The sequence below is a fragment of the Lepidochelys kempii genome, chromosome 10 (assembly GCF_965140285.1).
Source record: "Lepidochelys kempii isolate rLepKem1 chromosome 10, rLepKem1.hap1, whole genome shotgun sequence".
NCBI classification, from domain to species: domain Eukaryota; kingdom Metazoa; phylum Chordata; order Testudines; family Cheloniidae; genus Lepidochelys; species Lepidochelys kempii.
In genome coordinates this window covers 84730146-84745569 of record NC_136389.1, presented here as the reverse complement: position 1 = coordinate 84745569, position 15424 = coordinate 84730146, and the positions used below count along the sequence as shown (strand labels likewise).

At 64.2% G+C, this 15424-nt stretch overlaps 1 protein-coding gene across 3 annotated transcripts in view; it reads left to right on the top strand.

Annotated features, from left to right (window-relative positions):
• The window catches only part of MAN2A2 (mannosidase alpha class 2A member 2), a 36421-nt gene that overhangs the window by 9071 nt on the left and 11926 nt on the right, over positions 1-15424 (top strand). The window contains exons 2-11 of one of the 3 annotated variants that reach the window (XM_073304607.2): positions 968-1120; positions 2098-2355; positions 3973-4117; positions 5939-6110; positions 8943-9070; positions 9252-9425; positions 9953-10139; positions 10261-10438; positions 12531-12823; positions 15159-15341. In XM_073304607.2, the coding sequence (XP_073160708.1) occupies positions 989-1120; positions 2098-2355; positions 3973-4117; positions 5939-6110; positions 8943-9070; positions 9252-9425; positions 9953-10139; positions 10261-10438; positions 12531-12823; positions 15159-15341 (1850 nt within the window). In that variant the 5' untranslated portion in view covers positions 968-988. Of the gene's footprint in view, positions 1-967; positions 1121-2097; positions 2356-3972; positions 4118-4437; positions 5333-5938; positions 6111-8942; positions 9071-9251; positions 9426-9952; positions 10140-10260; positions 10439-12530; positions 12824-15158; positions 15342-15424 lie in introns of those variants that run through there. The other 2 variants (XM_073304608.2, XM_073304609.2) reach the window with 2 other exon arrangements.

Below are 15424 nucleotides of genomic sequence, written 5' to 3'. Positions count from 1 at the left end.
GGCCTGCGCTGGGAGCCGGGGGGCGCTGGGTGTGGGGCGGCCCGGCCTGCGCTGGGAGCCCGGGGGGCGCTGGGTGTGGGGCGGCCCGGCCTGCGCTGGGAGCCCGGGGGGCGCTGGGTGTGGGGCGGCCCGGCCAGGGCTGAGGCCTTCATCTTCCTCCTTGTGCGCTCAGACTCTGCCATGGGCCCCCTGCCCCCTGTGGGGCCTCGGGACCCTCCAGCCCTGCTGAGGGGCTGGCCCAGGTGGGGAGTGGGGCCCCATCGCGGGGGCTGGCCCAAGTGGGGATTGGGAGTCCATCTGGGGGGTTGGCTGGAGTGGGGGGTGAGGGGCTCATCAGACAGCTAACTGTAGTGTGGAGGGAGAGGCCTGTCGTGGGGGCTGGTGCAAAGGGGAGTTGGGGGTCTGTCGGGGGGGGCTAGCCGCAGTGGGGGCGAGGGGCCTGTCGGGGGGCTGGTGCAAGGGAGGTTTGGTGTTCCATCTGCGGGGGCTGGCTGGAGTGGCGGGTGAGGGGCTCATCGGGGGGCTAGCTGCAGTGTGGGGCGAGAGGCCTGTTGTGGGGGCTGGTGCAAAGGGGGTTGGTGGTCTGTCTGGGGTGGGGGCTGGCCTCAGTGTGGGGGGAGAGGCCTGTCTGGGGGCTGGTGCAAGTGGGGGTTAGGGGTCTGTCTGCGGGGGGCTGGCCGCAGTGGGGGGTGAGAGGCCGGTCGGGGGGCTGGTGCAAGTGGGAGTTGGGGGTCTGTCTGGGGGGGGGCTGGCCACAGTGGGGGGCGAGGGGCCTGTCTGGGGGCTGGTGCAAGTGGGGGTTAGGGGTCTGTCTGGGGGGGGCTGGCTGCAGTGGGGGGCGAGAGGCCGGTCGGGGGGCTGGTGCAAGTGGGAGTTGGGGGTCTGTCTGGGGGGGGGCTGGCCGCAGTGGGGGGCGAGGGGCCTGGCACTGGGCCCTGACCTAGCTCTCTGGCTGACTTGGTGGCAGGTGGGTCGTCGCAGCCCCGGGATGAAGCTGAAGAAGCAGGTGACAGTGTGCGGAGCTGCCATCTTCTGCGTGGCCGTCTTCTCCCTCTACCTGATGCTGGACCGAGTGCAGCATGACCCTGCCCGGCACCAGAGCGGGGGCAACTTCCCGCGGGTAAGTGGCCCTGGCACCCAGGGGACGAGGAGTGGGGCTGGGGCTCTCTGCCTTCACCTCCCATGGTGCCTGCAGCGGAGCCCCCCTTGCTCACCCGGCCGCGTGTTGGCAGCTTGGGGGGGCCGAGTGCTGAGGGGCCTCAGAATCTCAGCTCCCTGGGACCTGGACCCCCGGGGGAAGAAACGTCCCAGGGTTGGGCACCAAGCATGGGTCAAGTCTATTCCAGGGTTGCTTGCCCACCACTGACATGCAGCCACCTCTGGGGTGGGACGTGGCAGCAGTTGGTCAGCAGCAGTCTGTGGCAGGGGAGTGCTGGTGGCTCCCTGTCTGGGTGGCCCTGCAGGGGGCTTTGGGAGGCTGACTGGCATTCGCCAGCTGCCTGCCCAGATTTACTGAACATGCTTTTTGTCTGGGATTGCACCTGTGCACCCAGCCCCCTTAGTGCCACCCTGGGTGCAGGGGCCAGCACTGACTGCCAGGAGAGAGTGCCCCCTGCTGAGTGCCCCAGCCTGCTGCCAACAGCCCAGCACCCCCCAGCGCTGCCCTGGGGCAATGGGGTCTACGAGAGGAGGGTGCTCCCTACTGAGCCCTGACTCTGCTCCTTGCGTGGCAGGCCCCCTCATGCTGACTGGGAGGGGGAGTCCCCCCTCCTGAGCCCCTGTCCCACTCCCTGCAGAGTGCACTGCCAGGCCATCAATCCAGCAGCTACTGCACTGGTGGCCCCCCCAGGCAGCCCCAATGGGCCCTCGCTCTCACTGCTCTCTGCTGGAAAATGGGGGGGTCACTGAACCCCAAACATTCTGCGGGAAAAGAGCGACTTGGGCAAATGGCCAGGGACCCCGTAGTTCTGGGTTGCAGTTGTGTGAATCTGCGTCCCCTGGAGCTGCTGCGGTGCCTCGTGGGCGATGGATGGGCAGTTTCCCCCGGCATTTCGGGGCGTGGGGGCGCTGCTCTCACCCCGTGTCTGTGACCTGCAGAGCCAGATCTCGGTGCTGCAGAACCGCATTGAGCAGCTGGAGCAGCTGCTGGAGGAGAACCACGAGATCATCAGCCACATCAAGGAGTCGGTGCTGGAGCTGACGGCCCATGCGGAGGGGCAGCCGGTGCTGCTGCCCTACCACACACCCAACGGGTCCTGGGTGCTGCCACCCGAGAGCCGGCCCAGCTTCTTCTCCATCTCCCCACAGGACTGCCAGTTCGCACTGGGGAGCAGGGGCCAGAAGCCAGACCTGCAGGTGAGCGAGGGCCGGCGGCCTAGGTGGGAGGGGGAGCCGCCTGTGGCGGGTCACGGAGCTGGGGGCTTGGAGAGGGAGCCGCCTGCAGGGGTTGAGGGGTGGGGGGCTTGGAGGGGGAGCCCCCTGTGGGAGGCCAAGGGACTGGGGAGTTGGAGAGGGAGGCCCCTGTGGGGGGCTGAAGGCCGGGGCGTCATTGGGGGAGCCACCTGCAGGGGGTTGAAGGGGGGTCCACCTGCAGGGGGCTGAGGGGCTGGGTGGTCAGAGCGGGAGCCGCCTGTGGGGGGCATGGGCCTGAGATATCTGGGCTTGGAGGGGGAGCTGCCTGCGGGGGGGACGACAAGGGGGGGAGTTTGGAGGGGGAGCTGCCTGCAGGGAGGCGAAGGGCTGGGGAGCTGCCTGCGAGGGGCTGAGGGCAGGGGAGTCATAGCGGGAGCCACCTGTGGGGGCCCAAGGGGCTGGGGGATTGGAGGGGGAGCCCCCTGTGGGGGGCGAGGGGCTGGAGGACAGGGACCTGAGATATCTGGGGCCACACCCTGTGCTCTCACTGAGGGCTGGGTCAGGAGCAATGTCTGTCTCTTGGTGCAGCCCCTCACCGCTGAGCATCTAGAGATGGCTCCAGTGCAGGGGCTGGGTTGGCGTCCTGGGGGTGCGAACTGGGGTTGTTGAGGATGGGGCTGGCATCCCAGTGGTGGACGATGCAGCTGGCGTCCCAGGGGCTCGCTGCCAGGGACCGGGGCTGAGGCTGATATCCCGGGGGCCCAGTGCCAGGGACTGGGACTGAGGCTGGTGTCACGGAGTCCCCGGGCGATGCTCTGGAACGGCTCCCTACGAAGCCAGCCAGGACTCTGGGGAAGTCTCCTCTCGGGGAGCAGCCTGTCTGCAGGACACACAGCTCACCCGGCTTCCCCCTTCCTGGTTCTGTCCTCGGAGCATTCAGCATCCTCTGCCCCTCCGTGCGCTTCCCACAGCGAGTCCGCCCAGGCGGGGTCCTGGGGAAGCCAGAGGGTCCTGCCCCCAAACTCCGCAGTTAGACATGACTCTCAGCCAGCCGGGGAAACAGAAGGTTTATTAGACAACAGGAACATGGTCTAACACAGAGCTTGTAGGTGCAGAGAACAGGGCCCCTCAGCCGGGTCCATTTTGGGGGCCAGTGAGCCAGACAACCCTGTCTGCACTTCACTCCATATCCCCAGCCAGTCCCAAACTTAAACTCCCTCCAGCCCCTCCTCCTCTGGGCTTTGTCCCTTTCCCGGGCCAGGAGGTCACCGGATTCCTTTGTTCTCCAACCCTTTAGCTCTCACCTTGCAGGGGGGAAGGGCCCAGGCCATCAGTTGCCAGGAAACAGGGTGTCGGCCATTCTCTGTGTCCAGACCCCTGCACACACCTGCCCTCTAGGGCTCTGCAGTGATCATACACCCTTATCCCACCCCCAGATACTTAAGAACTGCCTAGGGGAAACTGAGGCATCCCCACAATATTCAGAGGAAACATTAAGAACAGTCCCGCTTTGTCACAGCTGGTGTCCTGGGGGCCTGGTGCCAGGGACTGGGGTTGAGGCTGGTGGCCTGGAGGCCCCAGTCTTGCTGCTCCCACTGAGCATGGTCCCTGGTCTTGCAGATGCTGGCCGTGGCCTCGGTGCTGCCCTTTGATAACCAGGACGGCGGCGTGTGGAAGCAGGGCTTTGACATTACCTACGAGCCCCATGAGTGGGACACGGAGCCCCTGCAGGTGTTTGTGGTGCCGCACTCCCATAACGATCCAGGTGAGTGAGGCCCATGGGGCAGGCTGGGGCCTTGGAGCCTGGCCCTGGGCTTAATGCCCACAGCTGAGCTGCGGGGAATCCCCGGCGAAGGGTCCCAGGCATGGTCCCCAGACTGCACAGACAGAGGGTCCCAGACACAGCCCTTTGGCTCTCAGCAGTGTTCCCTCTAGTTTTTCCCACCCATGTGCGGAATGAATTTTGTTTTGTTCACCAATATGGAGGTGATGTGTGATGTGTTTGGGGTGCAGGAGGGGGCTCAGGGCTGGGGCTGAGGGTTGCAGTGCGGGGGGTGAGGGCTCTGGCTGTGGGTAGGGATAAGGGATTTGGGGAGCAGGCTTCCCCAGAGCTGGAATGGGGAGAGAAGACTCCCCCCAGATCTCTCTCCCCACAGCAGCCCCTGGGCTGGGGCAGGGGGGTGCATCTCCCCTGGCCGCGGCAGGTCCGGGCCAGGCTAGGTTGGGCCTGGGAGAGGGGTTTTTTTACCCCACTGTGGCGTTCCCCTGGTGTTATCTGGACCGGTGATCTGCTAGGTCACTCCAATCCTCAACTCTGGGAGCCAGCTTTATCCTGCTCTGCTGTGAGAATCCCCACTCCCAGGCTGTTCACACACAGCCTTTGGCATGTAAGCTGCTCCCAGCTACGTGCGTGAGCACTTTTGGCCAGCCACTGCTTGTATTGTGCAACCGAATGACACTAGCCAATGTCTCCGGTCCCAGACACAAGCCTAGGAACCTCAGTCTTGCAGAGTCCAGTTCTGCCCGCTGGACGCTGCAAGCTTATATGAATTTGTCAGTTTAACAAAGAAATTGATATGTACCAGGGTTGTTATCCCAAGGGGAGTCTCTGACACGCTTCAAACCAAACACACTGCTTCAGGTAGAATAAACAAACAGATTTATTAACTACAAAGATAGATTTTAAATGATTATAAGTCAAAGCACAACAAGTTAGATTTGGTCAAATGAAATAAAAGCAAAACGCATTCTATGCTGATCTTAACACTTTCAGAGCTCTTACAAATGTAGATGCTTCTCACCACAGGCTGGCTGGTTGCCTTTAAGCCAGGCTCTCCCCTTTGATCAGCGCTTCAGTCACTTGGTGGTGGTGTCTGTAGATGGAGGTGGAAGAGAGCAGAAGAACATGGCAAATGTCTCTCCCTTTTATCATATTCTTTCTGCCCTATTAGCTTCCCTCCCCCCACCCCTTCAGAATCAGGTGAGCATTCCCTTGGTCAGTTTGGGACTACGATGAGGTAAGGGGGTGACTCCCTCAAGAGTCCAACAGAACCTTTGTTGCTGCCTAGGCCAGTGTCCTTTGCTCCTGTGAGGCTGGGCTGGGTTTGTCCCATTCATGCCCTGATGAGGTGTGAACTGCCCCTCTACTCCTGGAGAGTTTTGCCTGGGCTTGTTTTAAGTCATAAGGACACATTTTCAGCCTCATAACTATATTCATGAGATTACAACCTATAACATCACTGTGACAACAATGCTCAGTGCATCATGAGCCTTCTGAAGACACCCGACCTGACAAACTTTGCATTGGATACCACACAATCGTATTATAAGGATGAACATGGGGGTGCAGGGTGTTCCCCTGAGGTACAGAGTGTCACAGGGCCCAGGAGAGGGGCATCTCTCCCCAAGCTGCAGCAGGTCCGGGCCAGGCTGGGTTGGGACTGGGGGAGAGGAATCTCTCCCCACTGCGGTCTTGAGCGCCTGCACAGCACTTAATAGGCTGCTGTGTGGCCACGCGGCTTAGAGGGAACGTAGCCCCCGCAGGCAGGGCTCCGCACTCAGTCCCTGCCCTGTGCGTGTTGCGCAGGCTGGATCAAGACCTTTGAGAAGTACTACGCAGACCAGACACAGCACATCCTGAACAGCATGGTGCTGAAACTGCAGGAGGACCCGCGTCGCCGCTTCATCTGGTCTGAGATCTCCTTCTTCTCCAAGTGGTGGGACAACATCAGCACCCAGAGACGGGCTGCGGTGCGCAGGTACGGGGGGCCACAGCCTGCACCCCGCGGACAGGCACCACGCCCGCTCTCCCCAGCCTGGGCACCCAGTGGAGACACAGTGCCCACTCTGAGGGCGCTGGCCGTGGGGCGGGGGCGCTGGCCGTGGGATGGGACACTGGCTGTTGGGTGTGCCTGCAGGAGGTGCCATGGGGCGGGGGCGCTGGCCGTGGGGCGGGAGCGCTGGCCGTGGGGCGGGGGCGCTGGCCATGGGATGGGGCACTGGCTGTTGGGTGTGCCTGCAGGAGGTGCCGTGGGGCGGGGGCGCTGGCCGTGGGGCGGGGCACTGGCTGTTGGGTGTGCCTGCAGGAGGTGCCGTGGGGCGGGGGCGCTGGCCGTGGGGCGGGGGCGCTGGCCGTGGGATGGGGCACTGGCTGTTGGGTGTGCCTGCAGGAGGTGCCGTGGAGCGGGGGTGCTGGCCGTGGGGCGGGAGCGCTGGCCATGGGGCGGGGCACTGGCTGTTGGGTGTGCCTGCAGGAGGTGCCGTGGGGTGGGGGGGCTGGCCGTGGGGCGGGGGCGCAGGCCGTGGGATGGGGCACTGGCTGTTGGGTGTGCCTGCAGGAGGTGCCGTGGGGCGCTGGCCGTGGGGCGGGGGCGCTGGCTGTGGGGCGGGGGCACTGGCCGTGGGATGGGGCACTGGCTGTTGGGTGTGCCTGCAGGAGGTGCCGTGGGGCGGGGGCGCTGGCTGTTGGGTGTGCCTGCAGGAGGTGCCGTGGGGCGGGGCACTGGCTGTTGGGTGTGCCTGCAGGAGGTGCCGTGGGGCGGGGGCGCTGGCCGTGGGGCGGGGGCGCTGGCTGTTGGGTGTGCCTGCAGGAGGTGCCGTGGGGTGGGGGCGCTGGCCGTGGGGCGGGGCGCTGGCCGTGGGATGGGGCACTGGCTGTTGGGTGTGCCTGCAGGAGGTGCCGTGGGGTGGGGGCGCTGGCTGTGGGGCGGGGCACTGGCTGTTGGGTGTGCCTGCAGGAGGTGCCGTGGGGTGGGGGCGCTGGCCGTGGGGCGGGGCACTGGCTGTTGGGTGTGCCTGCAGGAGGTGCCGTGGGGTGGGGGCGCTGGCCGTGGGGCGGGGCACTGGCTGTTGGGTGTGCCTGCAGGAGGTGCCGTGGGGTGGGGGCGCTGGCCGTGGGGCGGGGCACTGGCTGTTGGGTGTGCCTGCAGGAGGTGCCGTGGGGTGGGGGCGCTGGCCGTGGGGAGGGGCACTGGCTGTTGGGTGTGCCTGCAGGAGGTGCCGTGGGGCGGGGGCGCTGGCCATGGGGCGGGGCACTGGCCGTGGGGCGGGGGCGCTGGCTGTTGGGTGTGTCTGCAGGAGGTGCCGTGGGGCGGGGGCGCTGGCCGTGGGGCGGGGTGCTGGCTGTTGGGTGTGCCTGCAGGAGGTGCCGTGGGGCGGGGGCGCTGGCCGTGGGGCAGGGCGCTGGCTGTTGGGTGTGCCTGCAGGAGGTGCCGTGGGGCGGGGGCGCTGGCCGTGGGGCGGGGCGCTGGCTGTTGGGTGTGCCTGCAGGAGGTGCCGTGGGGCGGGGGCGCTGGCCGTGGGGCGGGGCGCTGGCTGTTGGGTGTGCCTGCAGGAGGTGCCGTGGGGCAGGGGCGCTGGCCGTGGGGTGGGGCACTGGCCGTGGGGCGGGGCGCTGGCTGTTGGGTGTGCCTGCAGGAGGTGCCGTGGGGTGGGGGCGCTGGCCGTGGGGCGGGGCACTGGCCGTGGGGCGGGGCGCTGGCTGTTGGGTGTGCCTGCAGGAGGTGCCGTGGGGCGGGGGCGCTGGCCGTGGGGCGGGGCGCTGGCTGTTGGGTGTGCCTGCAGGAGGTGCCGTGGGGCGGGGGCGCTGGCCGTGGGGCGGGGCGCTGGCTGTTGGGTGTGCCTGCAGGAGGTGCCGTGGGGCGGGGGCGCTGGCCGTGGGGCGGGGCGCTGGCTGTTGGGTGTGCCTGCAGGAGGTGCCGTGGGGCGGGGGCGCTGGCCGTGGGGCGGGGCGCTGGCTGTTGGGTGTGCCTGCAGGAGGTGCCGTGGGGCGGGGGCGCTGGCCGTGGGGCGGGGCGCTGGCTGTTGGGTGTGCCTGCAGGAGGTGCCGTGGGGCGGGGGCGCTGGCCGTGGGGCGGGGCGCTGGCTGTTGGGTGTGCCTGCAGGAGGTGCCGTGGGGCGGGGGCGCTGGCCGTGGGGCGGGGCGCTGGCTGTTGGGTGTGCCTGCAGGAGGTGCCGTGGGGCGGGGGCGCTGGCCGTGGGGCGGGGCGCTGGCTGTTGGGTGTGCCTGCAGGAGGTGCCGTGGGGCGGGGGCGCTGGCCGTGGGGCGGGGCGCTGGCTGTTGGGTGTGCCTGCAGGAGGTGCCGTGGGGCGGGGGCGCTGGCCGTGGGGCGGGGCGCTGGCTGTTGGGTGTGCCTGCAGGAGGTGCCGTGGGGCGGGGCGCTGGCCGTGGGAAGGGGCGCTGGCTGTTGGGTGTGCCTGCAGGAGGTGCCGTGGGGCGGGGGCGCTGGCCGTGGGGCAGGGCGCTGGCTGTTGGGTGTGCCTGCAGGAGGTGCCGTGGGGCGGGGCGCTGGCCGTGGGAAGGGGCACTGGCTGTTGGGTGTGCCTGCAGGAGGTGCCGTGGGGCGGGGGCGCTGGCCGTGGGGCAGGGCACTGGCTGTTGGGTGTGCCTGCAGGAGGTGCCGTGGGGCGGGGGCGCTGGCCGTGGGGCAGGGCGCTGGCTGTTGGGTGTGCCTGCAGGAGGTGCCGTGGGGCGGGGCGCTGGCCGTGGGATGGGGTACTGGCGGTTGGGTGTGCCTGCAGGAGGTGCCGTGGGGCGGGGGGCGCTGGCCGTGGGGCGGGGCGCTGTCCCGACTCTCTGGTGCCCCCTGCAGGCTGGTTGGCAATGGGCAGCTGGAGATGGTGACGGGCGGCTGGGTGATGCCCGACGAGGCCAATTCTCACTACTTCGCCATGATTGACCAGCTGATCGAGGGGCATCAGTGGCTGGAGAAGAACATCGGTGAGTGACGGGGGGCCGGGCCAGTGCAGACCCGCCCTGCCCTTGTCTCCTCATGGCTGTGACCGTGGCCAAGGGGCTGGGGGGGCTCTGGGGCTGGGTGTGCTGCCCACGCCTGGGGCCCGCCCTTAGGGAGGGGTCACCAGCTCCGCCCCCACCCAGCCTTGCTTGGTGCTCCCTTCAGGTGTGACCCCGCGGTCTGGCTGGGCTGTCGACCCCTTTGGGCACAGCGCCACCATGCCCTACCTGCTGAGACGCGCCAACCTGACCAGCATGCTGATCCAGAGGGTGCACTACGCCATCAAGAAGCACTTCGCTGCCACTCACAACCTGGAGTTCATGTGGAGACAGACCTGGGGTGAGAGGGCCTGGGCCAGAGGTGGGGTGAGAGGCTGCCTGGGGCTGGGGGTGGGTGTGGGGGGAGGGGCTGCCTGGGGCTGGGGGTGGGGGTGGGGGTGACGCTGCTGCCCTCTTTCCTGGCGGTGCAGTGATCCCTGCTCACATGCGGCCTTGTGACTGAGGAGCAGGCCCCTCCCGCCCGTCCCAGTCCCTGAGGGTCTCTGGGGGCCTCTGGCACTGAACCAAGCCTGCCCTGCCAGGCCCCCCACTGTTCCCACCCTGTGTGTGACTGCGTCCCAGCGTCCTTCAGGTGCGACTGCCCCGTCCTGCCCTGGAGCGTGGGCAAGCAGGGCTCCCCTTCCCTGGGCCATGGCCCCGCTGCCGCCGTTCCTGGCTCTGGTGGCACTTGAAGCAGGGCTCCCCCTCCTGGCTGGGCTGGGGGCCCTTCCTGAGTGCCATGGGTGGGACCTGGGGGGCACAGCAGCCAAGCAGGGGCAGATGGCACCCGGGGTGGGCACAGCGACTCAGCTGGCTGCTTCTCTGCAGACCCAGACTCCAGCACTGATATCTTCTGCCACATGATGCCCTTCTACAGCTACGATGTGCCCCACACCTGCGGCCCTGACCCCAAGATCTGCTGCCAGTTTGACTTCAAGCGCCTGCCTGGGGGCAGGATCAACTGTCCATGGAAGGTGCCCCCCCGAGCCATCACTGAGGCCAACGTGGCCGAACGGTGAGTGAGCTGCGCCCCGCCACTCGGCCCCAGAGTCTGAGCCTTCCTGGCTGGCTCCGGGGCATGCTGCCTGCGCCCGCTGGCCCTGCTCCCTGAGGCCTCTCGCCTTGCTCTGCCGCAGGGCACACCTCTTGCTGGACCAGTACCGCAAGAAGGCCAAGCTGTTCCGCAGCAAGGTGCTGCTGGTGCCTCTGGGAGATGACTTCCGCTACGACAAGCCCCAGGAGTGGGACGCCCAGTTCCTCAACTACCAGCGCCTCTTCGACTTCCTCAACGCCCACCCCGGCCTGCATGTGCAGGTACCGCACCGGGCTCCCAAAGGGGCTGCAGCTGGGAGGTGCTGGAGGGTCCAGAGGAGCCCCGCCCACGCTCTGGGGGAGGCCGGAGGTGTGGGGGGAGCCCCGCCCCCTGGGGGATGTCAGGGATGCGGGGGGAGCCCCGCCCCCTGGGGGATGTCAGGGATGCGGGGGGATCCCCAGGGTTTATACAGGGTAAACTCATAAATTGTTCTCCCTCTGTAACACTGATAAAGAGATATGCACAGCTGTTTGCCCCCCCCAAGTATTAATACATATTCATAATAAGTAAAAAGTGATTTTATTAAATACAGAAGGTAGGATTTAAGTGGTTCCAAGTAGTAACAGACAGAACAAAGTGAATGAGGGGGGAGCCCTTCCCCTTGGGAGATGCCAGGGGTGTGAAGGGGGAGCCCCGCCCCCTGGAGGATGCCAGGGGTGTGAGGGGGGGAGCGCTGCCCCCTGGAGGATACCAGGGGGTACAGGGAATTATATTGGTCTTGATGGAATATATGGGCCTGAAGAGTCACAAGTGCTAACACAACCCTGTCACTGTCCAGCGTTAAACAGGGTTAAACGAGGCCTGGGGTTTGGCCTAGGGAGCCCTCTGCCCACTCAGTGCCAGGCATGCGCCCCACTGAACGGCCTGGCCCCTTCTACCAAAGGTGCAGGAAGAAGGAAAACCCCGTCAAAGCATTTGCGATGGGAAGAGTTCCCCGGAGCAGCATCCCCTGTCCCCGGTGCTGGCGCTGTGTGGCTTCAGAAGGCAGGCCCCTTGTCGGACGGACAGCCGCCCGGTGCTCCCCAGGCAGGCCGGGTCCCCTCCGGGAGGAGGCGCTGGCTGAGCTGGCTGCAGTGCTGCTTGTGCTGTTGTTTTCCGGGCCCGTTTCCTAGAAGGCCAAACTGGCCAAACAGCCAGGGAGAGGAAAGTCCAACCCAGCCCGGAAACGGAGCCTCTGCAGCCTGCCTGCTGGAGAAACAGCCCAGTGCGCAGCCATGCTGAGACCTGGCAAACCTGTCCCAGTGCTGAGCTGGCAGGCCATGCCTCTGGCTGCTCCCAGGCTCACAGGAGGGCTGCAAGACACACAGCTTGGGCTGGCAAAGCCAGACCCATTAGAGGGGCAGGAAAAGGGAGTGACAGGGAAGAGAAGGAATAAGGTGGGGAAGGAGAAGGGCACACGGGAGGGGTGACAAAGTGCCATGCCAGGCAGTGGTTGGCATGGAGCTGGAGCCGGTGGGCGTGGCCTTGTCTTGGCCTGGCCTGGTCAGGACATGTCCCAGGCTCAGGGTGATGGAAGCACAGCACGTCTTGGGGTCCAGGATGGAAAAGCTCGCCCCTGTCCCTCCTTTCAGTCAGCAGTTGTTCCCCCCGGTAGCCCGCCCTCCCCGGAGCCTCTTCTCAGGGACCAAGGGGTGGGGGTGCAAGGCCCGGCCTCCCCCTCTTATCCACTGGCTGGGCCCCATTTCCACACCCTGGCTCTGGTTCCCTGCGTCTCCGCTGACTAGGCCTGGACTTCTGTTGGGAGGCAGGTTGGCTTGCACTAGTGCAGGCTGGCTACCAGCTGGCTCTCTCCGCCCCAGCACAGCATGATTGCAGGTTACAGGGACCCCGGAGCAGCCGCGAGCCACTTCCCACAGTGAGGCTCACAAGTGAGTACGTTTGTAGGCACAGTTTGGGGTCGGTCCTGCTTTGAGCAGGGGTTGGACTCAATGACCTCCCGAGGTCCCTTCCAACTCTAATCTGTGATTCTATGATTTATTACAAGCCCCCACCCATCCCTGTGGATTCCAGGAGGTGTATGCTGAGCCCCGCCATCCCCTATGGATGGGGGGTTGGGGAGCCCCACCCACCTCCTGAGACACCCCACCACAATGTAGCTGTCAGAACTCTGGCCTTGTCAATGTACCTGCTTTCCAGGTGCTCTCTTGGTTTGTTAATGTCCTGGGGCCTCGGCTGCCTGCAGTCTGGGTCAGCCCAAAGGTCCATCCAGCCCCGTATCCTGTCTGCTGACAGTGGCCAATGCCAGGTGCTTCAGGGGAATGAACAGAACAAGGGCAGTTATCGAGTGATCCATCCCTTGTCGCCCATTCCCAGCTCCTGGCAGTCCCGGAGTGGGGGGTTCTCCTTGGCACCGGGGGCCGCCACCTGGCTCATGGGCGGCATGGGGCCACGCTCTCCCTGCAGGCACAGTTCGGGACCCTCTCCGATTACTTTGATGCTCTCTCCAAGAGGACCGGGATCGTCCCTGGGATGAAGCCGCCTGGCTTCCCCGTGCTGAGTGGAGACTTCTTCTCCTATGCAGACCGGGAGGACCACTACTGGACAGGCTACTACACCTCCCGGCCCTTCTACAAGAGCCTGGACCGCGTGCTGGAGGCCCATCTCCGGTGAGGGCATGGGGCTGGGGCAGATGTCTGGGAATGGGCGGGAGTGGGGGGTAGGGCAGGAGGCTGGGCTGGAAGGAGCAGAGTGCAGTCAGTGACAGGTTTAGGGGTGGGACAGATGGGGGCAGGGGCTTGGTGGGCTGGAACTCAGGGCACACAGCTGGGGGGATTTCAGGGGAGGGGAGTGTGACGGGTTGGATCACAGGACCCCCCTGGGAGCTGCCACCTGATGTGCGAAAACTACTTCTGCTCCTGCTTTCCTGCCCTGCCAGCTTAGGACTCCAGCACCCTGCCTGGTTTGAGCCAGACCTGCTAGCCTGCTGCAAACCCAGACCCAGGTCTGAACCACGTCCCCTAACAGCTGTAGGCTTAACTGAAAGCAGCTTACAGAAATGTTCCTGCCCTTGACACTCAGATGCCCAACTCCCAATGGGGTCCAAACCCCAAATAAATCTGTTTTACCCTGTATAAAGTTTATACAGGGTAAACTCATAAATTGTTCGCCCTCTGTAACACTGATAGAGAGATATGCACAGCTGTTTCCCCCCCCCCCCCAAGTATTAATACATACTCTGGGTTAATTAATAAGTAAAAAGTGATTTTATTAAATACAGAAGGTAGGATTTAAATGGTTCCAAGTAGTAACAGACAGAACAAAGTGAATTACCAAGCAAAATTAAATAAAACCCGCCAGTCTGTGTCTAATAAAACTGAATACAGACAAAACCTCACCAGTTCCAGTAAGCTTCCTTTTACAGACTGATCTCCTTCTAGTCCGGGTCCAGCAATCACTCACACCCCCTATAGTTACTGTCTTTTGTTCCAGTTTCTTTCAGGTAGCCTTGGGGGTGGAGAGGCTATCTCCTTAGCCAGCTGAAGACAAAATGGAGGGGTCTCCCACGGGCTAAAATAGACTTTCTCTTGTGGGAGGAGACCCCCTCCTCTCGCCTATGCACAGTCCAGCTCCAAGATGGAGTTCTGGAGTCACCTGGGCCAGTCACATGTCCATGCATGACTCACAGTTTTACAGACAGCAGCCATTGCCCACCTGGCATCTTGAATGTCTCCAGGAAGACTTCTTATGTGGACTGGAGCCTTCCAAGATGCGCTGTTCGTTAAGTATCCGAGGGACAGCCGTGTTAGTCTGGATCTGTAAAAGCGGCGAAGAGTCCTGTGGCACCTTATAGACTAACAGACATATTGGAGCATGGGCTTTCGTGGGTGAATACCCACTTTGTTGGGTGCGTGACGTATTCACCCTCGTCAGTCTGTAAGATGCTACAGGACTCTTTGCCGCTTTTATTGTTTCTTAAGTGCTTCTTAATTGGGCACTTAACTTAGTGAATTCCTTTCTCCAGGAACTGACCAAATGCTCTACTAAGGTTATTTACAAATCAAGCCAGTACACGGCCAATATTCATAACTTGGAATACAAAAATGATACCTGCATACAAATAGGATGAACAGATTTGGTAGATCATAACCTTTACATAGATATGTTACATGGCATATGTAGCATAGAACATATTCCAGTTATGTCATATATACATTCATAAGCATATTTCCATAAAGCCTTATGGGGGGCACTGTCACAGGGAGATTCAGGGCACAATGGGGATTCAGGGGGACAGGATTCGGGGGCAGGGCAAGGGGGATTTGGGAGCAGGGCGAGGGCGTTCAGAGGCAGGGTGAGGGGGATTCGGGGGCAGCGTGAGGGGAGATTCGGGAGTAGGGCGAGAGGGATTCAGGCTCAGGACAAGGGGGATTTGGGGGCAGTGTGAGGGAGATGCGGGGGAAGGGTGAGAGGAATTCAGGGCCAGGACAAGGTGGGATTTGGGGGCAGGGCAATGGGGAGTGGGGGCAGGGTGAGGAAGATTCAGGGGCAGGGCGAGAGGGTTCAGGCACAGGGTGAGTGGGTATTTGTGGGAGGGCAAGGGACATTTGGGTGCAGGGCGAGGGGGATTTGGGGCGGGGTGAGGTGATATTCGGGTGCAGGGCGAGAGGGGATTCGGGGGCAGGGCGAGGGGATATTTGGGCGGGGGAGGATTTGGGGGCAGGGCGAGGGGGTTTCGGCGCAGGGCAAGGGGGATTTGGGGCCCATGTGAGGGGCAATTTGGGGGCATGGCGAGGGGCTATTCGGGGGTGAGGTGAGGGGATATTTGGGCGCAGGGTGAGGGCGGATTTGGGGGCGGGGCGAGGGGCTATTCAGGGGTGGGGTGAGGGGATATTTGGGCGCAGGGTGAGGGCGGATTTGGGGGCAGGGCGAGGGGCTATTCGGGCGCAGGGCGAGGGGTGTGCATGGGGACGAGCTGTGGCTGATGGGTCTGTGTCTGCCCAGGGGTGCAGAGGTCCTGTACAGCCTGGCGCTGAGTCACGCCCGGCATGCTGGCCTGGACAGCAGATACCCGCTCTCCGATTACGCCCTGCTGACCGAGGCCCGGCGTGCCCTGGGGCTCTTCCAGCACCACGACGCCATCACGGGCACCGCCAAAGAGGCCGTCGTGGTGGATTACGGTGTCAGGTACAGCCCTGGGTCACGGGAATGTGCAGAGCTCCAAAGACCCCAGACATGGCTGGGGGAGCTGGGTGGGGGAACCTCTGCCC